Here is a 24,204-nt window from a genome sequence, read left to right on the forward strand (position 1 = left end):
ATTTCGTAGTACAAAACTAAGATAAAATGCTCTTAAACGTCCCTCAAAGAGCTTTCACTATAAATACTGTAATAATACCCAGAATAACCCAATCACCCCTCCAGCTGGTAGTCAGCAGCAGGATAACAGTCGTATCAAGAGCCGCCAGTCGCCCCCTTTACGAGCGATACCCCACACCCATGCGGCCACAGTGGCAGCAGCGGCGGCGTCGGCAGCGGCGCTCGCCAGAGGTCGCCATCGCGACAAGGACGGTTGTCTAGGCGGCAAGGACGAATCGGCCAGGGGAGGTGGCTATGACATGCCAATGGGAATGGGAGCGGGCACTACCACTGGCACCTCGATGGGCACTCGCACCTCGTCCCCGGTCGGGAATAACGTCTTCCGGCTGAGCAGGGATCAGCAGCTGCTGCTGAATTCAACAGCCAGCCAGGAGACGACCGGCACCCTTAACTCCTTTGCAAGTACTAACCAGACGACGACGACCACTTCGTCGCAATCCTTTCTGTGCTCCGATTTAACCCAAGCACAGTTTAGCCGATCGGCCGTCGGTGGGGCCCGTTTCGTGACCAACTGCCATCCAATGAATCCGGAGGAGTACGATGGCCTGGAGTTCGAATCGCGCTTCGAGAGCGGCAACCTGGCCAAGGCGGTCCAAATCACGCCCACCTACTACGAGCTCTACCTGCGACCCGATCTCTACACCAGCCGCTCGAAGCAGTGGTTTTACTTTCGTGTGCGACGCACCAGGCGCAAGATGCTGTACCGCTTCTCGATTGTCAATCTGGTCAAGTCGGACAGCCTCTACAACGACGGGATGCAGCCAGTTATGTACTCCACGCTGGGCGCCAAGGAGAAGAGCGAGGGCTGGCGGAGATGCGGGGCCAACATCTGCTACTACCGGAATGACGATGAGTAAGTGTAGGCTAGCTTATAAGAATTTAAGAGATTCACTCATAACTTACATCAAATAAAATGTTTATTTAGAAGTGCCAGCAATAGCGCCAACGAGGACGACGAGGACAACTCGACGTACACACTGACCTTCACCATCGAGTTCGAGCACGACGACGACACCGTGTTCTTCGCCCACAGCTATCCGTACACCTACAGCGACCTGCAGGACTACCTCATGGAGATCCAGCGCCATCCGGTCAAGTCGAAGTTCTGCAAGCTACGCCTGCTCTGCCGCACCTTGGCGGGAAATAATGTCTACTACCTGACCGTGACGGCACCCTCCTCCAACGAGGAGAACATGCGGGTGAGTTACCCCCTTATCTTGTAGCCATTAATCTGCAGACGAACTTTGGCAACCAGTTTCCAAAAGTTGTGCTTAGATAAACAGCTTGCATAACAGTTTTCGGCAAACAATATTATTCATTTTGCCCCTTAATTATGCGAAAACAAAGTCGTTTGCAAAAGTCGTAAAAGTTATAATTAACTATGTGTCAAACATAATTTTAAGTTTTTTAATTGGGAACATTTGCAGAGAAAAAAGGAAAGGGCGAACCAAATCCTCACTGGGTTTTAACAACTTTCTATTTGCATGAAATATATAACCATTAAAATATTATATAATATAATTTGCTAAACAAATCCTCGCAACTCAGTTTCTAAAGGCTTTATCGTTTGTTTTTCCTAATTGCACGTAATCTTATATAGCGAAAGAAATCGATTGTGGTGTCGGCCCGTGTGCATCCCAGTGAGACGCCTGCCTCGTGGATGATGAAGGGTCTGATGGACTTCATCACGGGAGACACTACGGTGGCCAAGCGGCTGCGGCATAAGTTCATTTTCAAGTTGGTGCCGATGCTGAATCCGGACGGAGTCATTGTGGGCAACACCCGAAACTCGCTGACCGGCAAGGACCTCAACCGGCAGTATCGCACGGTCATCCGCGAGACATATCCATCCATTTGGTATACCAAAGCCATGATTAGAAGGTGAGTTTTAAGGCTTTAAAATACCATTTATAAAACACCTAAAAAATTTAACAACGATAAGGAAACTAAGATCAAATGTTTTTATTTACATATTCGAGAAGAATCGTTCTTGAAATCAAGAAGAAATTAGTCCCTTTTTTGAAATGAGAGAAATTAAACCAACCCAGAACACTTCGTCTCTATTTTGATATCGATAACTATTTAGAGAACGTGTTTTGGGATTTGTTTTAGAAAAATTAAAATTAGATTTCCATTCAATTTGTATTAATTTTTACAGACTGATTGAGGAATGCGGCGTGGCCATGTACTGTGATATGCACGCTCACTCACGAAAGCACAACATATTCATATATGGCTGTGAGAACAAACGCAACCCGGAGAAGAAGCTAACCGAGCAGGTCTTTCCGCTGATGTTGCACAAGAACAGTGCGGATCGGGTGAGAATCCTGGAGCCAGACTGCCACTATCCCATTTAAGTATCTGAATATATCCATTTCCGATTCGCAGTTCTCCTTCGAGAGCTGCAAGTTCAAGATCCAGCGCAGCAAGGAGGGCACCGGGCGTATCGTGGTCTGGATGCTGGGCATCACCAACAGCTATACGATCGAGGCCTCCTTCGGTGGATCCTCGTTGGGATCGCGCAAGGGGACGCACTTCAACACGCAGGTAGGTGTCGTTTAACCATCCATGAATTGGAAACTCACTCAACTTAATTGTAATTTAAAATCCCAAAAAACCTTTCAGGATTACGAGCACATGGGACGAGCATTTTGTGAGACACTTTTGGACTACTGCGATGAGAATCCGAACAAAGTAAAGCGGCACGCAAAGTTGTTTAAACAAATCAAAAAGATAAGAAAACGCGAGAAACGCGAACAGAAAGCATTGAAATTACAGAAAATGGCCGATCAGGGATGTATAATGAACGACAAACTGAAAGTGAAACGTTCTGTGGAGAAAAGTGTCTCCTAGGAAGGTTCCATTCGATCCACACAACCCTAAACACACGCTCCTTTCTGTAAACTTGTGCCAATTATCGTTGATTGTTATAATCGTATATCGTGTATCGTAAATTGTTAATCGTAATGCGTAAATGTAATCGCAATTATTGTCGCCAACTCGTCGCTGCCTGCGGTTTGTCCTAAAAGCGCTGCTGTGCTGACCCAGAATTGAAATCCCAAATCCATAACCGTATCTCAACATCTCTTCGTAACTCTACATCCAAGAAAATTTCCAAACAACACACAACAATCACACATCGGCCAGAGCCACAGAAGTTATATGACAGATATAGCATAGGGTATATCTGGGCATATATCATCAGCATATGGATCCAATCGGGGATTCTGTATGTGAGGCATTGTGAATTGAACTAATTTGAATGCTCTCTATTTGCGCGTACCGCAGTTTTTCTAATGTTTTTGAGCACCCAGTTGCGTGGATAGAGCCGCAAAAAGCGGACATCCTATCCACGCAATGGGTTCTTGGATTATCTATATACCTATCTTTATAATACAACTGTTCCACTTGATCCCGCACAAACGTAACGAGATAGTCACACCCAGCACAGCAACGCCAGCAGGCACTCGAGCTCTTTATTCTTATATCCTAGTCACTTTAACTATAATTCGCGTTTCTTTCGATGTTGCTAGCCCGTAAGCGTAACCGTATTATTATAACCGGAAAATATTATTTTTTGAAATAAATACCATATCTACCATATGATTTATGTTGTCTTTTGGTTAGCCTTAAGTTTTTTTCGCTTTCACTTTAGCTTTTACCAAACTGCTTCTAGTGAACTGCTTGATTATTCTGCACACTCACATTGATATTTTTTTACAACCTTAATCCAAAACATATATTTAATTTTTTTCCTTTTCGCCAGTGTATGATTTTTCACTAATCCAAATGCATTAACATTTACAATAGATTTTAAATTTACTCAAACAACAGGACAGGCTACGATCCAAAATTATCGAAAGACTGATGCGAGAAGGCTCCAGTGCCGATGAGCCATTAAATATCCCTCTGTCGGATTACTCAAGGTGGGTTCATCCCTAGATGGATGTTTCGGAATCAGTAGGAGAGGGGCTAAGTGGTTTAGAAACCAAATGAAATACCCTTTAAAATCCCCCCTATTTCTACTAACTGATACTAATCTCTACTAATCCTAACCCCTATAGCGACGAGGGCAACTGCAGCTCGAGTTCGGATAATGAGGGCAAGCACTCGATAACTGCCTCCGATCTGGAGGGACCCTGTTGTGCCCCCACCCGAGCACCGCCCAGTTCGCCGGAGGTGATCCACGAGATCCGAAAGGTAAGTGGGATTCGACTTAGCTCCTCCTGCACTGCACCTCTGCACTCCCTATTCCCCATTACCACCTATTTCCCATTCCAAAACTCAGTTCCGCATGCGACGCATGCGCAAAGTGATGCACGAGCTGGACAGGATCTACTTTACGCCGCTGTTTCAGCGCAAATTCAAAACACTGACCACCTTGAAACGGAGGCGTCACAAAATGGGTCCTGTCAAGACGACTCCGACTGGGAAACGTCTGCGAGGAGGAGGAGCTGCTGGTGGTGGCACCACCATTGGTGATACCACTTCCGTGGCCACCAGTCAAACCGCAGCTTCAATCATAGAGACCAGTGCGACCCAACAGCCGAATCCGGGTAGGCAGTTGGCCAGAAAGCCACCGGTAAAGAGAGGAGGCCAGCCGCCAGGAGCTCAGAGTTCCGATAGTACCGATAGCATGGATTCCTCGCAATCTGAATCCCAACGGGATCCCGACTGCTCCAGTGCCAGCACCGGAATCGGATCAGCAATTGGATCAGGCACCGGAACAGGGACAGGAACCGGAACCGGAAAAGAGAGCGCCCGAAAGGTCAAGACAACCGGTGGCGGGGCCAAGAAAACGGGCAAAAAGAAAAAGTTTATGCCCACGGAGAAAAGGAAGCCGGTGGTCAATCAGAAATTGCACGTAGATCGAAATTTCCGGCTGTGGCTGGCCAACCGGCGCATCTACATCTACCGCCGAAAGAAGGTATATGCCATGCCATTCCATTTTCTATTTCTTATCAAGAGGTATTTAAGTATTTGGGGTAAAAGCATAGAGAAATGAGGGTTATACGGAAATCACTAGGGTTTTGAAATCATATAGAAAGGTGTCCAAAAGTATTCAACGCAATATATTTTCAATACCGAACGATTCATACGTCTCTGCATATTTTTGGACACCTTCATAAGTTAATCGGAACCCAAAAGAGAACCCTATAAACTGAATTAAATCGATGATATTTACAGATGAAAAACCTAAGGAAGTTACCACTTACGTAGTTTGTTTCTCTACTGTGGAGCACAGCACCACCTGGCACCCAAGCACAACTAACTTGATAAATTCCAATCTCGCCTCGAATCTCCCACATCTAATCCAATCAGTCCACGCAGGCGCGTCGCACCAAGGTGAGAAACAAGCCACCGAAGAAGCGCGGCGAGGTGGTGCGCACCACTCTGGACCTGCCCACGACGGATCCCGGCTCGGATCTGCACTTCTCCACCGACGACGAGGAGCACTCGCCGACGACCGGACAAAATGGCTATGGGGCAGTGGCTCCGCTTCGGCACACGCTGCTCCAGAGCGATCTGCAGAGGCGGTACATTGAGGAAATTGGCGATACGGTGGTCCAGAAACCGAAGGCGGCCCACATGCCGCCAGAACTGATCGTGACCACGCCCTCGAAGAGCGGCACTCCCGGTGGTGGCAAGAAGTTGGATGTCTACAAGCTGACACCCCGCACTGCCCCCGAACTGGACACGGGTGGCCATCACATTGGCATGATGCAACGTCAGGCGGGCGGAACTGGGACATCCGCCAGACGCACCTACTCGTGGCACAACCTCGATCAGCAGGACATACCCAGTGGGAGCCATGGTGGTCAGGGCAAGGCGGCCAACTTCTACATGGGCGAATCGAAGCCAGCGATGAAGGCGATGACCAAGCCGCCACCCAGAAGGTGGGTATTTTGTATTCCTTTCGGGAGTTCTTAAGCATCATATGATAGCTTTAAAACGCGAATTCTTCAGCAAGATGAATTGCCATTGAAAATTGTTTTGTTTTATGGTGTTTTAGGAGTGGTGTCCCGAGCAATTTCATTCCCCAAAGGCAGGGCAATGTGCAAACGGCGGATGACCTGCAGCTCAAGCTCTCGCTGAAGAAAAAAGTCTGGACAGGAGCGCACGGTGATGCAGATGGGCGTCCACTGGCCTGGTACAAGGGTCACTCGATAGCAGGATCCCAAATGGCCAACACCACAACGGCCATACGAAGCGCAGGCGGTGGTGGTGGAGGAGGAGGTGGAGGTGGTGGTGGCCAGAACCGAACCATGTTCACTTCCAGTGGCAGGGAGCCACCGACAGCTGCCTCCGGTGGCATCGCCATGGGCGTCCCACCCGCCTTTATGGGCGCACCACGCAAGCCCAGAAAACTGGAGCAAGTGGATCTGTTCAAGTAAGTGTTTGGCCTTATCCATCAATCCAAAATTCAAAACGTCCTCTTCTCCGGCAGTGCATGTTCCCAGAAGCTTCTTCTGTGGCAGCAACAGGAGGAGCACAAGCGCTCCCAGCCTCAGCAAGCGCAACGCTTGCTGAAGGTGGAGGATCCGCATCAGCAGACGCTACATTCAAGGGATCGTGACCGTGACCGTGACCGGGAGCAGCAAGCCTTCAAGCCCATGCATCTCGTTAGGAAGTCGGCGGGCACGAGTCAGGCCAAGGCCATCCAGAATCTGGTGGCAGGCGAATCGGGTGGCAAGGTGAAGCGCAAGTCCAGCAGCATGATGAAGATCGCGGAGACCACGCAGCTGGTGACACGATTTGCCCGGAGTCGCAACAGCGCCGGAGGATCCGCAATGCAGCAGGTGCAGCAGCAGCAATACATGCATCAGCAGCAGCACCAGCGCATGATGTTCAAGGGCCAGGGTGGAGCCGGTTCCGGATCCGTGGCCGCTCGGATGCACTCCGCCGGAGTGATGGGTCACATGCAGGGCAACGGCGGCGGCGGCGGAGGACGAGCACCCAACAAATTCAAGACCGGCGGCCTGGTGATCACGGCCGTCCAACAGCCGGCCAATATGCCAGGTGGTGGCAGCTCTCGGCGGATGAGGAATGCGGCCGGATTGCAGGCCAAGAGCAGCACGGGCGCCCTGGGCTCCTCCTCCGGGCAAATGCAGTATCAACGCAGCAATGGCACTGTCCAGGCCAACAAATCCTCCACTGGCATCTCGCTGGACACCGTGAATCTGGTGCGGAAGGTGAAGACCAAGCTGAAGAAGCGCAAATCCCGCACTTTGTCCAACGGAGCACCCAAGTAGTGCTCCCAACAGATCCGGCAGATAAACCCCCCACTACTTTCGTTCAAAATTTTAGTCGAATTAAATCTCCCCTCCCATCTTTGTTACGCAAAAGACGATAAGGAAATGATTAGCTAAATTATCTAAATATTTGATAGTTCTATAGACCCTCTCTATATGCATATATATGTAATCTCGATCTCTGTACCTACAGTTAATCCCTAAAATAATGTTGAAAGTCCTAGTGTGCGTGTGTTGTTTTTTTTTTCCGCTGGAAGTTTTTCTATTGAGATTTGCAATAAAACCAAAAAAACAAAGTGGTAATTTTTGGTGGTAAGAGGAGTAAGGGGGATGGTAAGTTTAGTAAATAAATAATGCTTGACCGCGCTGACCGAAAAATCAATTACGCACATGTCCGGCAATCGGGAGCCCCCCAAGTTGGAGGAGCCCGGTTGGCAGGACGCGAAGGGCAGCTCCTGCCTACGTACCTCCGGCAAAACCACTGGCGTCCTTCGAACTCGGTCCTTCGCACAATTCACGCCGCGACTCCTCTCAGCCACTTGACCGCTCGAAAACCACCGAAAAGTTGAAACTGGGCGAAAGGTAAACAAAACCAATTCCAAGAGTGACCTCTAGTGATGGCAGCGCCGAGCTTCGCGAAGTCGATAACTGGCGATAGACCGACTGGTGGGTGTGGTTATCGATAGAGAGATATCGTTTATTTTTGAAAAACTTATTTGTTTTCATATTTAAGTTTAATGTTTGCGCTTTTTGTAACATAAGCACTCATTAAGTATAATACTAATACTTAATTTTAAAAAAAATTGTCTTTCATTTATTTGAATATATTTTATATTCAAGCCACAACATAAGTTGAATAAAGTATTGCTAAAATAAAAATGTTCTTAAAAGAGAAAATTGTTTCTTTTTTTTAAATAAATATGGGAATTGTTTTAACTGAATTATTATAAGCGTTTTAGATGCTAGAAATATTATAAGCGGAGACCGAATATGTTCCCTAAATCAGCCAAATTACAAGAGAAATTAAAAATTCGTTAGCTTTTCAAAATGAAAATCACAAAAAATGGGAAATCGATGTACCAATTTAAATCATTCATACAAACTTGAATTAATAAGCCTATTAACAAAATTGCCCCACACCGCCCATTAATATTAGCACTTGGGTTCGATTTACATATATTTTGGAATGCAGCGCCCTAGGCGCCATTGTTTATTTGATTTAGTTTATTTGTTATATACCCAAGCCATTATGCTAGATTAAACTACGTACACATGCATGCGGGACGTGTGTGGTGTGTGTATACTGTATACTGGTTAAGTGTTGTGTCCTGGTGGCCTTATAACCCTCCACCTCCGCCGCCGCTTCTCATCATTTCCAGGACATCCATCTAGTCATCCTCCTGGTCATTCTCCTGGTTATCCTCCTGGTTATCCTCCTGGTTATCCTCCTGGTTATCCTCCTGGTCATCCTCCTGTTAATCCTTCTGGCCATCCTCGTCACCATCATCAACAATGTTTGTTCTTGCGGGCGGGGAAGCAGCATTGATTTAACTAAGTCTAGTTGACTACGAATAAATAGAGTAAACGCAAGGCTATAACGATCAAACGAAACGCAAAAATTCCGCGAAATACAGCTGGAACCGGCTCTAAACGTTGACGGCATTCTGCAGAGCCGTCTTGTCATCCACGATGATGTTGGCGGCCGTGGTGGTTGGATTGGAACTTAGCAGCTGCTTGGTGGACGAGCTGGAAGAGTAGCTGTCGCTGGAGCTGCGCGTCGAGGCCGAGTTTCCGCTGATCGGGCTGTCCAACATGTCTGCGTGGGGAAGATATGTTTGTCTCAAATCAAGTACTATTATTAAACAGAATTTCAACATACCTGGAAGGGAGCTAACGTTATTGGACTTCAAGTCCACAACCGTAGCCACCGATCCGGATCCCACCATGTTGCCCACCGAGGTGGACTTTTTGTGCAGGTTCTTCTTCACCGCACTGCTGAAGCCCACGACGACGGGTCCCACTCCAGCTGGTCCGGCTACGGATCCCGCACTCCTACCCACGCCCAGGTTGCCATTGACACAGCTGCTGGCGCCCAGGGGATCACCGCTCTTGGCCCGTTCCGTGGGACAGAGGGGGCTCAATATCGAGTTCTGAGTATCTTCCGGCGTGTAGTAATCCGAATCCTCGGCCGTGGCCTCAGTGGGCGAAGGTGTGTTACCTCCGCTAAGTTCTGGCCTCGGTTTGGTGCGCTTCAGCGATGAGCCCTTTTTAAGGCTAGACTCCTCGGTGGGCCCATCGCCACCGGCACCGCCACTCTTATCCACATCGTCTGCCTCCAGGCAGGCCACCACCTGCTTCAGGGATTTGCTTGACACGTTCTTGCTCTTGCTGCCGGGCGATAGCAGCGGCGATAACTTCTCGTTCTCACTGTCCTCATCGTCATCGGTGCCCGCAGACACATCGCCACCGGATCCAGCCGTGGATCTGGGATACTTGCGTTCGTTGACGATCTGCAGCTTGTCCTGCTTCGGCTCGGGTGAAGTGGATGCCCCCAAAGTGGGCGAAGTACAGGTGGCCGTGCTGGACTTCTTCGGATCGCTTTCGATCTCCACGGAATGTGTGGATGAGCCGTTGCCATTGCCGTTGCCGTTCCCGCCGCCAGATTGGTTGGTAATGGTGCCCACCTCACTGGTCGAAGTGCATGTCGAGGCGTTCTTCTTGATCTTTGGCCGTCGCTGGCTGCTGGACTTGATGGGCGATGTGGCCTTGATGTCGGCACTGGTCATTGTCGAAGCGGCCACTGTGGCGGCCGAGTCTGTGATGTCGTGCTCGCTGGTTCTAAACGGGAGTAAGCGGTATAAGTAACCAGTCTGACCCAAGCAAACGCAAGAACTAACCTGGCCCTGGCCACATACTGCGGCGGTCCGTTGAGTGCCTCGATTAGTGAGACTGGAATATAGCCCGGCGGCACGTCCACCGGCGCCGGCTCTCCTGCCGTCGATGTGGGCGTATTCTGGTGCAGCACATGTGTGCTAATCCCCTTCTGGACAGCTCGGATCTGAAGCAACGCCCGGAACGGGGCTCGGCAAATGGGGCAGTTGTTGGCCTGGTAGCGCAGCGAATCTGCACACGAATTGCACAAACAGAGATGGCGGCAGGGCAGGATCAGTGTGTCCCTGGTCTCACTCATGCAGATGACGCACTCGCTGCCATGATCGTCGATCTCCTCGTCCAGGGACGTCTTATTCACCGCCTTGTTCTCGATGCCGTAGATCTCCTGCAGCAGATAGCACAGGCCATCCACGAAGATCTTCTGTTTGAGGGCTCGAAGCACATAGCTGCCGTTCTCCGGATGATGGTCGATCACACAGATGGTGGTGTGCGATTGGCGGCACTCGTCGCTGCCCTCCTCCACCACACAGTGAATGGCCACCGGATACTGCTCCCGCCCGGGGCTGTAGCCCAGCTCATCCTCGGGCATCTGCTGCGGGTTGAAGACATGGCCCGGCTGCGAGAAGCACTGATTGATGCCCTTCTCGTAGTGGTAGGTCTCCGAGGTGAGGCCCTCGCGGGGCACCAGCGTCACGCCGCTGGGACTGACGTCCTCCGAACAGAAGTAGTAGATGGTAATGGCGCACTTGGCGTCCGAGTCAAAGGTGAACTCGATGTTGTAGGAACAGGGTGGCGGAGGTGGCGCCAAATCGGCATCCCCGCCACCCAAGCCCATCGAGCAGAGCACATTGCCATCCACATCCTCGATGGTCACATTGGATTTCTCCTTCTCCAGATCCAGATCACGATCGATCTCCTTCATGGGCTTGGGCTTGTCCGGAACAGCACTGGCCATCTTCTTGTCGTTCAGCGTCTTCACGAAACGCACCGACTCCTTGCGAATGTTGACCAGACTCTTCAGGGTCTTCGTCGGTTCGTTGGCTTGCGGTGGGGGATACGGAAAGGCCGTGGGCCGATTCCCGAGGAAATTGAGATCCGCATTCTCGCCAAACAAGTACGATTCCGGTTGGGGCGTGTCGAAGCGCTCGCCGCCCATGATGAAGTGGGTGCCAAAGAAGTTGCCCATCCGCGGTGGGTACTTGTAGGCATTGTTCGTACTGGGGTCCGCCTCCTCGACCGCCGCGTTCTGCCTGCTCACAAAGTTGCCCATTTGGTAGGGGTATCGCTTCGTCCCGATATCCGATCCTATCCAATGTAGCTCCTGGCTCTGCTTTTCTCTGCTCTGGTTTATTATTCTATTTTCCTTTCTCTTCTGTTTTCTCTATTTTCCTCCTTTCTTTTGGAGCTGCCAAGCCATCGATGGTAAATGCTATCGGGTCTATCGATAGTGGGTTTTCGTTAGCGATTCCGTCTGACAACTATCGATGTCTTGAACTCTGAAAAAAAAGTTATGATTACTTAAAGAATTATTTAAAATTATTTAATATTTTTCTTTTCCGAATTAAAAAATAGTTTTTAAATTTGTAATCCTTTTTTCTTGGTAAGATGTGCGTCTTACCATAAAGATTCTTCCCCAAGATATATAAGAATTCGCAAAAAAAATAAAATGATGTAACCCCTTACAAAAAATGCGAGAGTTGGTCAAAAAATAAATTTTCCTTAAAGTAATTGGAATAGTTAGCAGATCTAGCAAGCTGTTCAAAACAGTCGGTCTTTTAGCTGTACGCCTTGGTTTGACTAAGCTACGATTGAAAAACTGGAAAAAAAATCGTATTTTTGACTAAAATCTGAATCTCGTATTTTTGACCAAAATCGGAATCCCATTTTTTCGCCCTAAAAATTCAGTTTTTTGGCTGCTATAAAGAAAATAAACGTCAGATCGAGGAATGTCATACCTCGTCGAGCTCGTAATTTAAATTACAATCCACTGGCACTCAAATCTGGAAATTCTTCATTTTTGCCATTTTTCGCAAAAATAGATGATGTAACCCCTTACCAAAAATGATAAAATTGGTAAAAAAAATAAATTTTCCTAAAAGTGATGAGGATCGTTAGCATATATAGCAAGCTGCTCAGAGCAGTCGGTATTTTAGCTGTACGCCCTGATTTGACCAAACTACGATCGAAAAACTGGAAAGAAAAATCGTATTTTTGACTAAAATCTGAATCTCGTAATTTTGGCCAAAATCGGAATCCCATTTTTTCGCCCTAAAAATTCAGTTTTTTGTCTACTACAAAGAAAATAAACGTCAGATCGAGGAATGCCATACCTCGTTGAGCTCGTAGTTTAAATTGCAATCCACTGGCGTTCAAACCTAGAAATTCTCAATTTTTGCCATTTTTCGCAAAAATAGATGATGTAACCCCTTACAAAAAATGAGAAAATTGGCAAAAAAAATACATTTTCATAAGAGTGATGAGGATCGTTAGCATATTTAGCAAGCTGCTCAGAACAGTCGGTATTTTAGCTGTACGCCTTGATTTGACTGAACTACGATTAAAAGCTCGGATAGAAAAGTCAAATTTTTGACTAATATAATAATCTCGAATAGAGAACACATTTACAAAGTATATTTCTTACCATAATTCGGTATATACCAAAAAACCAAAAGGTTGATGTACTTGCTAACCGGCAATATTCTTATTGGAATCAAATCACCCAAAACAGAGCACCAGGATCAGGAGAATGTACAATTTACGACTGCTGCGGCGAATCCTCCCCAGCGCCGGCCAACCACACCCACGCTGGATGGCCAGCCAGCACAAGCGGCGCCCCCAGCCGGGCAGCCTGCCACCGGATCGGCTGGAGCAGCTGCGCAGCGATCTCCTCGAGCGTCGCCAGGAGCTGAGCGCCGCGGAGTGGACGGAGGTGCGCCAGTCGCTGGTGGACGGCTACAAGCACATCAACGGGCACAATGTGGACGCAGTGATCCTTGGCGTCTGCAGTGGCCCACGACAACTGCCGCTGGCCAAGAACTATGTGGAGTTCCTCCGCAGTCGGGGCTCCCAGCCAAATGCAGCCACCCTGGGTCGCCTGCTGAGGGTTTACAATGCCGCCTACCACGAACGACCGCTCAGCGAGGCGGAGCAGGCCGAGATCTTGCTGATCTGCAGGACCCTGCAGGCGGAGCACGAAACCCTGGACGCCAGCAGCTGCGAGCACATAATCCACGGACTGGTGGCCACAGAGGGCGACAATTGGCACGGAGCCCTACCGCTTCTCGAGATGATGAAGGTCACCACCAGTGCGCCCAGCGTGGCCGCCTACTCTGCGCTGGCGGAGAAGGCTTTTAGTGTGGAAACGGAGCAGGCGCTGGAGATGGCCTGGCGCCTGCTGGAGGAAATGGCCACGGCCCGCAAGCTACCCAAATGTGAGGTCTACCTGTCGCTGCTCAATCGCCTGGCCAACGAAACTAGCCAGCTACCTGCCCAGCTTAATCGTCTCTTGGACTTCCTTGAGCGCCATGAGATTCTAGTCAGCCAGCGGGTGGCAGAGCGCATGCAGGAGCTGGCCCAGCAGGTGCCGCAGCTCCTCGAGGCCAGTGCCACCAGTCTGGGACCGCTGGGCAAGTGCCAGTCCTGCCAGCAGCACCTCCAGCCGGTGGCCATCAGCGATGAACAGTTCAGGCGGCTCAGCGAATGTTTCCTGGAGCGCGTGCTCATACGACGCGATGTCTTCCAGTCATCCACGCCCGAGGAGGTGGCCAGGTTCAAGAAGTACGTGGCCAAGACAGCTCCCTACGACTGTGTGATTGATGGCCTCAATGTGGCCTACTCCACGGGCACCAAAAAGTCACCCCAGCAGCTGGCCAAGCTGGTGGCCACTGTGGTGCGGCACTTTCGGGATCAGGACAAGCGTGTCCTGGTCCTGGGACGCGAGCACATGCGCAACTGGTCCAAGCAGGCCATGCACTATGTCCAGAGCAACGCCAGCCTCTTCCTCACCAGCAATCTGTAAGCATGTGCGCCACCAAAGAGAAAGAGAGGCAGAATAACTGGTTTCTTTTACCCACGCACACAGGTCGCACGACGATCCCTTTCTGCTGTATGCCACGTTGCGCAGCGGCCAGGACACGGACTTCTTCTCCCGCGACCTGATGCGCAGCCACGCCTTCCACCTGGGGCCCGAGCTAAAACCCATCTTCCGACGCTGGCAGCAGGAGCACCAGTTCTCGCTGGTCACCCAGACGCAGACGGGTCGGATTATAGTCAAGGAGCCCATCCGCCATCGACTGAATGCCCACGAAGTGTCGGGCACCTGGCATGTGCCCTACTGCGAGGCGTACACCCAGCATCCCACGGAGAGCTTCGAGGTGCCCGCCAATTGGCTGTGCCTCAAGCTAAAGGAGCCAAAGGAAACCCATCAAACCCAGGACAGACGGTGACTGTGTAAACACTTTAAGTGAGAAGCCGAAGATTAACAAATATATATATATACTGGATGAGCCGTCCTAGACACCAAATCCTAGTCGCAATCATAGCGGGTGCACTTCTCGAAGGCTCCAAGGCCCTGTGGCTGGGGCTTCTTGCGGCGGCGCTCGTACATCAGCTTCTTTTCGGCGGCGCACATGAGCCGCCGCTTGATGTGGTTGTCCATCTCGAAGTCCATGTCCGCCGGCTTGGCCAGCTCGTTGGGATCCCGTGTGGCGGCCGAGTCCAGGGCCTTGATGATCAGGCTGAGCAGAGCGTGCGCCAGGCGATGGCACACATCGTACTCGATGGCATCCTGGCTGGTGTAATAGATGGCCGACTGCGAGGTGGGCTGCACACCGATGGCCAGCAGAATGTTGCAGAATATGCCGCGCTGCATGCGCGCATATGGATCGACCAGCTGCGGCGGAATCCGCATCGTGGTGGCCAGATGGGCGATGAACTTGGCGAACTTCTTGATGAGCACGTTCAGGTACTGGGTGCGGCACTGGCGCTCCAGCTTGGTCAGCATATTGTAGTACAGTTCCTGCTTGCGCTTCAGGAAGTCCTCCTTCTTACGCTCCTTGGTCTTGTTGCTCTTGAGGATCTCCTCCAGTTGCCTGCAAGTTTTTGGGGAATTTGGAGTGACAAGCTTAGCACCTGGATTGGCTGCTGCACTTACTCGGTGGTGATGGCATTGTATTTGCCCAGCATTCGCTTGATGCGCTTGGCCCGCAGCTTGGGATCGTAGACGTCCTTAAACTGCTCGTAGTTGTCGATGAGCGTGTGCATCTTTGGCTTGGACAGGGCCACATCGTAGGGCTTCACCTTGGGCGGCATGGCCGGCTGGTAGGCCATGCGGCGCACATAGGACTGCAGCTTGGCCAGGTTCTCCTCCTGCCGCTTCTTCACGTTCTCCTCGGCGCACACATCCGGATCCTCCTCCTCGGGCAGCGAGTCCGTCGACGTGGGCAGTGGCTCATCCCAGTCCGAGACATTGGAGCTGGCCATGACAGGAGATTGGTGGTGGTGGTGGTCAGAACGGCGCGATCAATTTGCACGTATTGAGAATTTGGCTGATGCTTGGCAGTGTAAAGGCAGGAAAAATTTTCTGAATCTTTTTTTCTACGAATAATTTTGGAAAACGAGAGCACTAACAATTTGATATGTTCGCGTCGGGGAAACTGAACACCTTATGAGCAGATCCAGTTGAAATGGGTCTGAGGAAAAACCTCCGGGCTACTAGGTTGAAAATTATAGGTACACCAAGTTATGGGTTTCATTATAAGGATCTAGTTGTACTTTTTCAAAAAATACGTATTATATATTTAATGTAATACCAAATTTTAGCAATATTACGTTAACAATACAGATCAGATATTATCCGACAGAACGGAATTACAATGGTTTAAGGGATGAAATAAAAATAAAAATTAAAATTATCTAGGTAAATATTTAAAATAGGGAGTTCCAGAAACTTGTACAAAAATGTAGAATTGGGATCAAGTTAAATTTAATACAAATACATTAACTACAGAGATAAAACTGCATTAATTTAGGAAAATCGCAAACTTTTTTTCTACAATAAGCCTTGAATATTTCAACAATGTATGTTTGTAAAACGGGGAATTCCCTAAACACATATTTAACTATATAATATTTATGGGATCTTACGATTTACATTAACATGGATGGGTTAAGACATTCCAGAATGTTTTACAAATATTTTACAATTAAATAAGCAACGTTTTATTACAATAACCAGTGAAATTACGGACTAATGCTAGTAGCACTCGTTCTGCACGGATCTCTCCAGGGCGAACGTGTACTCCTCGGCCAGCTCGTCCACGGACATTTGGCGCGTGAGGAGCGCCAGGATGCTGTCCACCTGCATCTGGGTGCTGGCATAGCGATCCTTGGTGGCCAGGCCGGGTGCCAGCTCGAAGGGAATGTCCTGCAAGTAGTTGACGGGTCCTTGTGTCCCAGGTAGCTTCATCGCAGCTCCAGCTCCCGGCCCACCACCGCCCCTGGCTCCTGGCATTGGTGGATAGGGCAGATAGCCCGCCGGTGGCATGGGCGGATACATGGCGCCGGAAATGGAGGCTGCGGTCGGAGGAGGCGCATCCGGTCCGGGCCTCCGCTCTATGAACACGAAGTCATCGCCACTGGTGCCTGGACGGGATCCCTCCGCCGGCCCCTGGATGGGCTGATCCTCCGTGGGTGTCTCTGCGGGCTTGCGCTTCCCGAAGATGGAGAACATTGCTCTAGTTTTGTTGTTTGGTCAATTGGCGAATTGCGTCGTCGGCCAGCTGAGATGCGTCGATTGCCAGCAGTGCTGCTAGCTTGGCGGTTTTACGGACAGATCTGTAGTCAAGTAATGACTCTATTGCAAAATATGAAAATTTGGAATTTCTAAATTTTATACTGAGCTGTACTAATGATCTTTAGAAACAAGCCTGCTTAAATATTATTTAATACATTATTGTATGTGATTTTAAGACAGTTTGGCTGTTACCATTAATTAGATTGACTATAGCTTGAATGGGACTTGGACCATTTTTCTTTGTTACTCTCGAATCTGTAAAGTTAAATGTGTGTAAATTTTGGTTTCAATTATTATTAGTTTGCTTTAAGAATATTATGTAATTTTTCTGGGTTATTGGCTATAGCTTCCTCATTGCTCTTAAATCTATCTTTGTATTTTTTTTGTTTTTAATTTTTACTAAAATTAAGAAGTCAATTTAATTTTGTGTTTGAGTACTCTTAGGGATTCACTAATTGTTATTTTTAGTAGCAGCCCTAGTCACGGCATAAGATTTCATAAGCTGCAATTTTTGAACTTTAATTTTTCATTGGGTTTTATTATGCTTTTATTATTGCTCTTAAATCTATCTTTGTATTTTTTTTTTTATATTTACTAAAACCAAGAAGTCAATTTAATTTTGTGTTCGAGTACTCTTAGGGAATCACCTATTGTTATTTTTAGTAACAGCCCTAGTCACGGCATAAAATTTCTTAAGCTGCAATTTTTGAACTTTAATTTTTCTTTGGTTTTTATTATTTAATACCAATACTTTTTTTTTGAGATTTGAATATGAATGGTGTATTAGCAAATAATACTTCGGTTTTGGAAAAAAAAACACTTATGAGGATTATTAATCCAAAGCCGAAGGGGATTGATGAAAATATTGTGCCGCAATTTTTGAACTTTAGTATTTCTTTGGTTTTTATTATTTAATACCAATACTATTTCTTGAGATTTGAATATGAATGGTGAATTAGCAAATAATACTTCGGTTTTGGAAAAAAACACTTATGAGGTATATTATTCCAAAGCCGAATGGGATTGATGAAAAAATTGTGCTGGGTAAAACGAGCCAGTTCAAAAGTAGCTAGATGCGGAGTGAAATGGCGTCAGCACTGGATAATCCGTTAATCGCCTATCGATAGGATGCGCAGGGCTGCACAGCGAAAATACTGAATATACCGAATACCCCGCCTCCGCCGCCAAGGGAAGTGAAGAGTTGCTTGCCGAGATTGATTGTGTACACCGGATAAGAGGAGCCAGCGAAAAAGATGTCTAAAGTGGACCAGGACCCAAATGCCTCGCTGAGCATCATGGAGGTGAGTGCGTCCCAGGGACGCTGACCAGCTGCCCAGCGGCTACCGCTGCCCGCTTGGTGCTCCAATTCCGATTGGCGGGGCCGCTCAAGAGATGCCACATTAGCTTAACGCACGCATCCGCCTCCCAACTCCCTTCTCCTCACGCAGCAAATCAAGCAGCTCATCCGACCGCCGCCCAACGAGGACGAGAAGCTGGTCCAGCGGAGCACCAACACGAAGCATCCGTACTACAGGAGGCCGGGAAGGGGCCACAACCACGACTACTGCGACGCCTGCGAGGAGGGCGGCAATCTGCTGTGCTGCGACCGCTGCCCCTCCAGCTTCCACCTGCAGTGCCAGTGAGTGTTCTGTGTGATTTAGTGCTGTCTCCTCCAGTGTCTTATCCTCTATTCTCCTCTGTTCCATCCTAGTGATCCGCCGCTGAGCGAGGAGGACATACCCAGTGGCCAGTGGCTGTGCCACAGCTGCCGTATGGCCAAGGTATCCCAGCCGCCGGCCTCCTCCTCTAAGGCCAGCTCCGTGGAGCGCGTGCCGTCGGCGGGCAGTGGCTCCAGGGCCAATACGCCCTCCTCCGGCGACCTGGAGTCCATACCGCTGAAGATCCGCAACCTGCGCAAGCGCAGCAACAGCGAACGCAACAGCACTGAGAAGCTGCTGGCCAAGATGCCGCTGGCCATACAGCGCGCCCTCGATCCCAACAAGAAGCCGACGCCGCTGGACGATGTCATTAGGGCGGCCAGCATGCTGAATCCGCAGCAATTTTCACTGCCACCGGAATTGGAGCTGCACACCCAGTTCCCGGGCAACGGCAAGGTGCAGCCCGTCCAGCAGCCGCATCCGCCAAGCGGGAACGGTGGGCATCGCAAGTGCGCCGGCAATCAGCGCCGCAATTCCAAGCCCTTCGAGCTGGACGCCCAGGGACTGGTGCCGCTGCCCGCCAAGACCTGTTTCTATTGCACGCGCTCCTGCAAGCGTGCGCCGCTCATCTCCTGCGACTACTGTCCGCTCTACTACCACCAGGACTGCCTGGATCCCCCACTAACGGCACTGCCAGCTGGATTGTGGATGTGCCCCAACCATGTCGAGAACTTCATTGTAAGATAATCCCCTTCATAGAAGCCTTCTCTAGTTTTAATGCGTATATCTATCTGTTTGCAGGATGCCAATATGACCAACAGCATCTCGGCCACGGAGCGGGTGCGCCTGTGGAATCGCTTCCACCAGCCGCTTGACCATGAAAACGTCAAGCTGGAGTTCTTCCGGCGCGTCAACACTCGCCATCCGCCCTACCGCACCAAGACCAACGTGAGTGCCCGCGCCCACATCGAGGTGCCGGCCATTGTGCGCTACCACTACGAGCATCCCCCGGCGCTGCTGCCCTCCATGCGTCAAACGCTGCGCTACGATCGCGTGAAGCGGCGCAAGAACCTGCCCACCGAAGTCGAGGAGATCTCCCGCGAGTCGGTCACCGAATCGCTGCTCAAAGATCTGGAGGCCCTGCGCTCGGCTCGCGCCAAGTTCCGTGAGATCCAGCGGGAATACGGCACCGTGGAGACGGCGGTCGAGGGGGACAGCGATAGCGATCCCAGTCCCGAGGAGCCGGAGTCTGAAACGAACTCGCCTGGCGACAAAGTCAACGGCGGAGTCGATTCGGAGGTTCCTAAAACGGATACGGATGCGCTGGCCAACGAACAGCCGTCGGTTATCAAGGTGGAGTCCAAGGCCAGCCTTGAGCTAGAGATCAGCTTCGAGGAGGACGAGGAGGACAGCAAGGCGGGCATCATCGATGCGGATCTCTTCCACCTGGACGTGGATATTATCAAGAAGCTAGCGCATCAGCGATTGCAGCAGCTGGTCGAGGAGCATCCAGAGATTGTGACACAGTACAAGAATCGCACGGCCGCCCGCCGGCTGCGTCAACTGGCCGCTACCGAAGCATCAAATGCGGCCGGAGGAGACACCACCGCGCTTCAGGGTCAATTGGCGCCGGAGGACATGAACCGCTTCTCGCTGCTGTTCACCAGCGAAACGTCCTCGATACTGGCGCAAAAGAACGGCAATGCCGCCGACGAGGATCCCACCATGGCCCTGCACCCGGCCTTGGCCACGGCGGCGGCTATTGCGGCAGCGGATGCGGCTGCCGAGAGCTATGTGCCACGTGCTCGCAGCGACACGGAGAAGGCCTACGAGCTGGCCTCGCGTCTGGAGCTCAAGCTGCTGCAGTGCAAGGTGCAGGCGCGGGCGGTGATCACGCCCCTGGGCGACATGCTCGAGGACAGCCGTTGGTTCAGTTCACTGGGGCTGGACCATTCGATTTTCATGCGTTACCGCACGCTGTACATCGGTTACGGCGGCCATTACTCGCCATCGACAACGCTGGCGCAGACGGAGACCGTGGACCTGTCGGCGATTGGCTACTGCTGCCGCATTTCGCCGCAGCACGCCATCATCTTCTACGACGAGTTCTCCAAGTCGTACGAACTGATCAACTACTCGGAGTTCGGCACAGAGGTCAATGGGCAGCTGTACGCCTGCGATCTGACCGACAGGATGCCCACGCATGCCGGCAAGCGGATGCGACCGGACGATGCGGAGCTAAAGAGGCGCGTCGACGATCTGCTGGACAAGCGGCGGCACATCCATCGCCAGTTGGAGCCCAAGAAGATGGGCAACGAGCGGTAGCTAGAGTCTACGTACATCCAGTTGAATGAAAATAAAGTGTGTATTCCCCCTTTACAGATTGGCGCCCATTGTGAAGCCCGCCTGCCGCTGCACGAACGCCAATCCAGTGCCCATGGTGGCCGGCGCCTGGGAGGGATCGGCGGTGCTGGCGCACGGCACCCTGCTGCGGTTCGGCTGCCTGTCCTTTGTATTCTCGGTGCCATCACTGGACCTGCTGCAGGCGCAGGCGCGGAACAAGCGATCCTAGGACCAAGACATCATGCGCAGCACTTAGTTTTAGGAAACACACAAACACACAGACAGACACACACAGAAACGCAATCAACCGCAGCCAACTCCAGTGGAGCAGCACCAATCTCAGTGGGGCAGCTAGCAGCCAGGCATAGGGTTAGGGTTAGCAATCAATTAAATTTCATCGCAATCAACTTGGCAATTTACAGCCTCGGCTTCACCTTTTTAAATCACCCAAAATCCTCCCATCCTAGTTATAAGGAGACAATCGCGCCCTATGGTTACTGCAGTAAGTATGGAGTTTGCGTTCGAATGGAGCCCAAGCTCTATATCTACTGAACTATGCATTGTGTCCATGGTCCGTGGATCAACCTCAACGGATCCATACCCATATTAATTGTGTATCTAATTGTATAAATTGCTAAAGTGAAATAAACTTGTAAGAATTAAGGTCAATACTTGGGACTTTCGCCTCTTATTGGCCATACAAGATGGAAGAATCCTTGCCATAAGAAAACAGAAGGCGATTTTGTTAAAATGAATGTTTACTTTATAACCAGATGCAATCCAACTGGTCAAGGCATTATAGAGAACGAGAAGAGTATACACAATAGGTGCCCGACGTGGAGGCGCCGGGACTTTGTGGTGGAGTACACGAAACTTGGGATAAGTACAATCGGTATTCGGTATGGCTAATATGCAAAAAAATATATGTATATATATATAATTGTAAAGATCTAAAACTAAGCATTCCGCGGACATCCTAGAGAGCAGCAGCAGCCGGTCCTGGCTGAGCCTGTGGCGGACCGGTATGCTGCCCCTGCTCCTGGACGCCCGCCTTGGCCGCTGAGCGCGTGGCGCGCGACCGTTCCCATTCCGCTTTGTGCTTGCGCTTGGTGTGGTGGTACATATTCGACTTGGACCGGAACTCCGTGGGGCAGAAGGCGCAGGTGTGCAGCTTGACGCCCGTGTGGGTGGCAAAGTGCTCCTGGTTGGGGGAAGAGTATGGGTTAATAACGATACAGCATGGGCTCTCCTGCGGCATGTGCTCACCTCCAAATACCGCTTCATCTTGAAGCACTTGCCGCACACATCGCAGGCATACTTGGGCTTGCTCAGGCAGCGATGATTCTGGCCAGGAAGCTCGCCACAGTTGGGACAAATGACCGAGACGGGTGCGGCGGCATGGATGACGGCCTGTAGCGCAGCGGGCTTCTCCGTCTCTGACGATGGATTCCTGTGGGGGATTGTTTGATAAGCTAACTTTTTGCCGGTACAAACTCCCACCTCCACTACTCACCCGTAGGGATGGACCAACATTGCCCCTGTAGTCGTCGTCGTCGTTGTGGTGGCAGCACTACTCGTTCCCACTGCCGCCGCTGCAGCCGACATGACAGCAAATAGTTGCTCCTGCTGCTGTTGCTGCAGCAGACTCACGCACAGGCGCTGCTGCAGGCTGTCCGTTTGTCCTGCAGGATTGCCCGTGAGCGAAGCGGCTGCCACCACAGCCGCCGCCACCGCATTGTAGTTGGCCAGCATGAGCTCGTTCTCCTTGAGCCTCTTTTGGGGCGAATCCTCGTCGCTGGCATCGCTGCCCTCCGTGTGCTGGACCTTTTTCGGCGAGTGCGTCTTGCGGCGACTGGACCGATTGCGTGAGCCCCGGCTGGCGGATGGTGGGGTCTTGGTGATGGTCAGGTTTATGGCCTCGCTTGGCTGGCCTTTGATCACGGACAGGGGCAGCTGTTGTGGTTGGGTGGATGGTGGGAGTGGAGGAGCAGCAGCAGCCGCAGCCGCAGCCTGATGGGTAGAAATGGCAGGGGGATGAGGGGGAGCAACAACAGTAAGAGCAGGAGCAGGAGCAGGAGCTGGAGCCGGAGCCGGTGCAGGAGCTGACTCCTCCGGTGCCGTGTGATTCTGGCCCGACTTGGCCGCATCCCGCTCCTCGCGCGCCTTTAGCCATTGGGTGGTGTGCTTGCTCTTCACATGGGTGTACATATTCGAACGGCAGCGGAAGGCCATCTCGCAGTATGGACAGGCGATGGGCCGGTCGCCGGTGTGCGTGGCTATGTGCTCCTCCAGGTAGCGTCGCATCTTGAAGGATTTCTCGCAGAACATGCAGGGGAACTTATTGGCCGTGGTGGGCGTGACGACCTTGGTCTCCTCCGCCGGCAGCAGCTGGGGCTGTGCGTCCATGTCCGGCGGCTCCTCCTGCACCTCGCTGCCCTCCTCCGACCAGTTGACATCGCAATCGATGGCCAGGAACTGGCTGCACAGCGTCGTCTGCTTCAGCTCTACCAGCTTCCAGAAGTTGTGAAAGCTCTCCAGTTGCGAACAGCACTCGGTGCAAATGCAGGTGGAGATGGCATCGTCGCGGGAGAGCTGGAGGGGATTGGCATTAGTAGAGGGTGGGATTGGCAGGCGGAGGGTGGGAGGTTTCGCCACTTACGCAGAGATACAAGTGAATCGAGATCAGCTGCACCAGATAGCTCTCCGGCATCGCCTTTCCGTCGTCCTCGTCCTCTGGGGCGGACGCACTGGCTCCGCCGGCGCTGCCGCCGAATAGCAGCACAGCGCTCTGCTCGTCCAGCGCGTTCAGACACAGGCGACAGATCATTTTGTTCCGTTCCGTAGTTTTACTTGATAAAATTCGATCTTACTCCATTTATTTTATTTTATTCCATTAGTTTGTGTTCTGCCCACGCACGGTCACACTTTCCTAGCGGTAACACACCCACTCGGTTATCGATTTATCGGGCGTTCCGTTACGTTAACTTCGAGCTTACGTTACGTGACGGGCAACGTTACGAAAAAGCGTTATTTTAAATTGAATTTCATTACGAAGTTTATAAATTCAAATAAGTAAGATAATAAAATGTAAAGAACATAAAAATTAAAATAATGCAATGCTGAATGGATAAAAAAAAAACATATTATTTTAAACCTCGCCTATTTATTTTTTGATGTACATATGATGATGCAGCATAAGTTTCAAC

General features: G+C 50.6%; 8 protein-coding genes across 20 annotated transcripts in view; 3 read left to right on the forward strand and 5 right to left on the reverse strand.

Moving 5' to 3' along the window:
- Nucleotides 1-7,540, forward strand: part of LOC119557097 (cytosolic carboxypeptidase Nna1) — a 28,151-nt gene extending 20,611 nt beyond the window's left edge. For 2 of the 13 annotated variants that reach the window (XM_037869667.1, XM_037869662.1), the window contains exons 5-16: nt 105-912; nt 985-1,258; nt 1,660-1,940; nt 2,218-2,377; nt 2,448-2,606; nt 2,685-2,852; nt 3,870-3,985; nt 4,124-4,259; nt 4,348-4,986; nt 5,382-5,956; nt 6,073-6,450; nt 6,508-7,540. In XM_037869667.1, coding sequence (XP_037725595.1) covers nt 105-912; nt 985-1,258; nt 1,660-1,940; nt 2,218-2,377; nt 2,448-2,606; nt 2,685-2,852; nt 3,870-3,985; nt 4,124-4,259; nt 4,348-4,986; nt 5,382-5,956; nt 6,073-6,450; nt 6,508-7,312 — 4,499 coding nt within the window. In that variant the 3' untranslated portion in view covers nt 7,313-7,540. Of the gene's footprint in view, nt 1-104; nt 913-984; nt 1,259-1,659; nt 1,941-2,217; nt 2,378-2,447; nt 2,607-2,684; nt 3,663-3,869; nt 3,986-4,123; nt 4,260-4,347; nt 4,987-5,246; nt 5,957-6,072; nt 6,451-6,507 lie in introns of those variants that run through there. The other 11 variants (XM_037869668.1, XM_037869665.1, XM_037869666.1 and 8 more) reach the window with 10 other exon arrangements.
- The window catches only part of LOC119557099 (glutamine-dependent NAD(+) synthetase), a 38,036-nt gene extending 30,101 nt beyond the window's left edge, over nt 1-7,935 (reverse strand). Inside the window, exon 1 of the mRNA XM_037869676.1 lies at nt 7,780-7,935. The gene's annotated coding sequence lies outside the window, so the exon portion shown is untranslated. The remainder of the gene's footprint in view (nt 1-7,779) is intronic.
- A 552-nt stretch (nt 7,936-8,487) lies between these two features.
- LOC119557332 (E3 ubiquitin-protein ligase MGRN1) lies at nt 8,488-11,625 on the reverse strand. Its single transcript, XM_037870054.1, has 3 exons — nt 10,210-11,625; nt 9,192-10,150; nt 8,488-9,128 (listed from the first exon to the last, which is right to left on the reverse strand). The coding sequence occupies exons 1-3, from the start codon at nt 11,472-11,474 to the stop codon at nt 8,959-8,961; spliced, it is 2,394 nt and encodes a 797-aa protein (XP_037725982.1). The 5' UTR covers nt 11,475-11,625; the 3' UTR covers nt 8,488-8,958.
- A 1,270-nt stretch (nt 11,626-12,895) lies between these two features.
- On the forward strand, nt 12,896-14,727 carry LOC119556332 (mitochondrial ribonuclease P catalytic subunit). Its single transcript, XM_037868423.1, has 2 exons — nt 12,896-14,218; nt 14,286-14,727. Exons 1-2 carry the CDS (start codon nt 12,951-12,953, stop codon nt 14,647-14,649), a joined length of 1,632 nt encoding a protein of 543 aa, XP_037724351.1. The 5' UTR covers nt 12,896-12,950; the 3' UTR covers nt 14,650-14,727.
- Nucleotides 14,647-15,875, reverse strand: LOC119556333. The gene is made up of 2 exons (XM_037868424.1): nt 15,357-15,875; nt 14,647-15,294 (listed from the first exon to the last, which is right to left on the reverse strand). The coding sequence occupies exons 1-2, from the start codon at nt 15,683-15,685 to the stop codon at nt 14,730-14,732; spliced, it is 894 nt and encodes a 297-aa protein (XP_037724352.1). The 5' UTR covers nt 15,686-15,875; the 3' UTR covers nt 14,647-14,729.
- A 212-nt stretch (nt 15,876-16,087) lies between these two features.
- On the reverse strand, nt 16,088-17,056 carry LOC119556334 (proline-rich antigen). The gene has a single exon (XM_037868425.1). The coding sequence runs from the start codon at nt 16,932-16,934 to the stop codon at nt 16,458-16,460; it is 477 nt and encodes a 158-aa protein (XP_037724353.1). The 5' UTR covers nt 16,935-17,056; the 3' UTR covers nt 16,088-16,457.
- Nucleotides 17,057-18,159: 1,103 nt separating this feature from the next.
- Nucleotides 18,160-21,657, forward strand: LOC119556331 (PHD finger protein 12). The gene is made up of 5 exons (XM_037868422.1): nt 18,160-18,298; nt 18,446-18,636; nt 18,709-19,393; nt 19,457-20,976; nt 21,038-21,657. The coding sequence occupies exons 1-5, from the start codon at nt 18,251-18,253 to the stop codon at nt 21,225-21,227; spliced, it is 2,634 nt and encodes an 877-aa protein (XP_037724350.1). The 5' UTR covers nt 18,160-18,250; the 3' UTR covers nt 21,228-21,657.
- Nucleotides 21,658-21,738: 81 nt separating this feature from the next.
- On the reverse strand, nt 21,739-23,922 carry LOC119557913 (zinc finger protein 865). Its single transcript, XM_037870920.1, has 4 exons — nt 23,658-23,922; nt 22,512-23,590; nt 22,265-22,448; nt 21,739-22,199 (listed from the first exon to the last, which is right to left on the reverse strand). The coding sequence occupies exons 1-4, from the start codon at nt 23,823-23,825 to the stop codon at nt 21,975-21,977; spliced, it is 1,656 nt and encodes a 551-aa protein (XP_037726848.1). The 5' UTR covers nt 23,826-23,922; the 3' UTR covers nt 21,739-21,974.
- Nucleotides 23,923-24,204: the final 282 nt, after the last annotated feature.

The sequence above is a fragment of the Drosophila subpulchrella genome, chromosome X (genome assembly GCF_014743375.2).
Source record: "Drosophila subpulchrella strain 33 F10 #4 breed RU33 chromosome X, RU_Dsub_v1.1 Primary Assembly, whole genome shotgun sequence".
NCBI lineage: Eukaryota > Metazoa > Arthropoda > Insecta > Diptera > Drosophilidae > Drosophila > Drosophila subpulchrella.

Excerpts from the sequence above, each read along its gene's own strand:
- LOC119557332 (XM_037870054.1), bottom strand. The coding sequence starts at position 11,474 with ATGGGCAACTTTGTGAGCAGGCAGAACGCGGCGGTCGAGGAGGCGGAC. Across the intron at positions 10,151-10,209 it reads CAGTATGTGGCCAGGGCCAG|AACCAGCGAGCACGACATCA; the intron begins GTTAGTTCTTGC and ends ACTCCCGTTTAG. Across the intron at positions 9,129-9,191 it reads TAACGTTAGCTCCCTTCCAG|ACATGTTGGACAGCCCGATC; the intron begins GTATGTTGAAAT and ends TTCCCCACGCAG.
- LOC119556332 (XM_037868423.1), top strand. The coding sequence starts at position 12,951 with ATGTACAATTTACGACTGCTGCGGCGAATCCTCCCCAGCGCCGGCCAA. Across the intron at positions 14,219-14,285 it reads CTCTTCCTCACCAGCAATCT|GTCGCACGACGATCCCTTTC; the intron begins GTAAGCATGTGC and ends CCACGCACACAG.
- LOC119556333 (XM_037868424.1), bottom strand. The coding sequence starts at position 15,685 with ATGGCCAGCTCCAATGTCTCGGACTGGGATGAGCCACTGCCCACGTCG. Across the intron at positions 15,295-15,356 it reads TACAATGCCATCACCACCGA|GCAACTGGAGGAGATCCTCA; the intron begins GTAAGTGCAGCA and ends AAAAACTTGCAG.
- LOC119556334 (XM_037868425.1), bottom strand. The coding sequence starts at position 16,934 with ATGTTCTCCATCTTCGGGAAGCGCAAGCCCGCAGAGACACCCACGGAG.
- LOC119556331 (XM_037868422.1), top strand. The coding sequence starts at position 18,251 with ATGTCTAAAGTGGACCAGGACCCAAATGCCTCGCTGAGCATCATGGAG. Across the intron at positions 18,299-18,445 it reads CCTCGCTGAGCATCATGGAG|CAAATCAAGCAGCTCATCCG; the intron begins GTGAGTGCGTCC and ends CTCCTCACGCAG. Across the intron at positions 20,977-21,037 it reads AAGAAGATGGGCAACGAGCG|ATTGGCGCCCATTGTGAAGC; the intron begins GTAGCTAGAGTC and ends CCCCCTTTACAG.
- LOC119557913 (XM_037870920.1), bottom strand. The coding sequence starts at position 23,825 with ATGATCTGTCGCCTGTGTCTGAACGCGCTGGACGAGCAGAGCGCTGTG. Across the intron at positions 23,591-23,657 it reads CGATTCACTTGTATCTCTGC|CTCTCCCGCGACGATGCCAT; the intron begins GTAAGTGGCGAA and ends AATCCCCTCCAG. Across the intron at positions 22,200-22,264 it reads AGATGAAGCGGTATTTGGAG|GAGCACTTTGCCACCCACAC; the intron begins GTGAGCACATGC and ends TCCCCCAACCAG.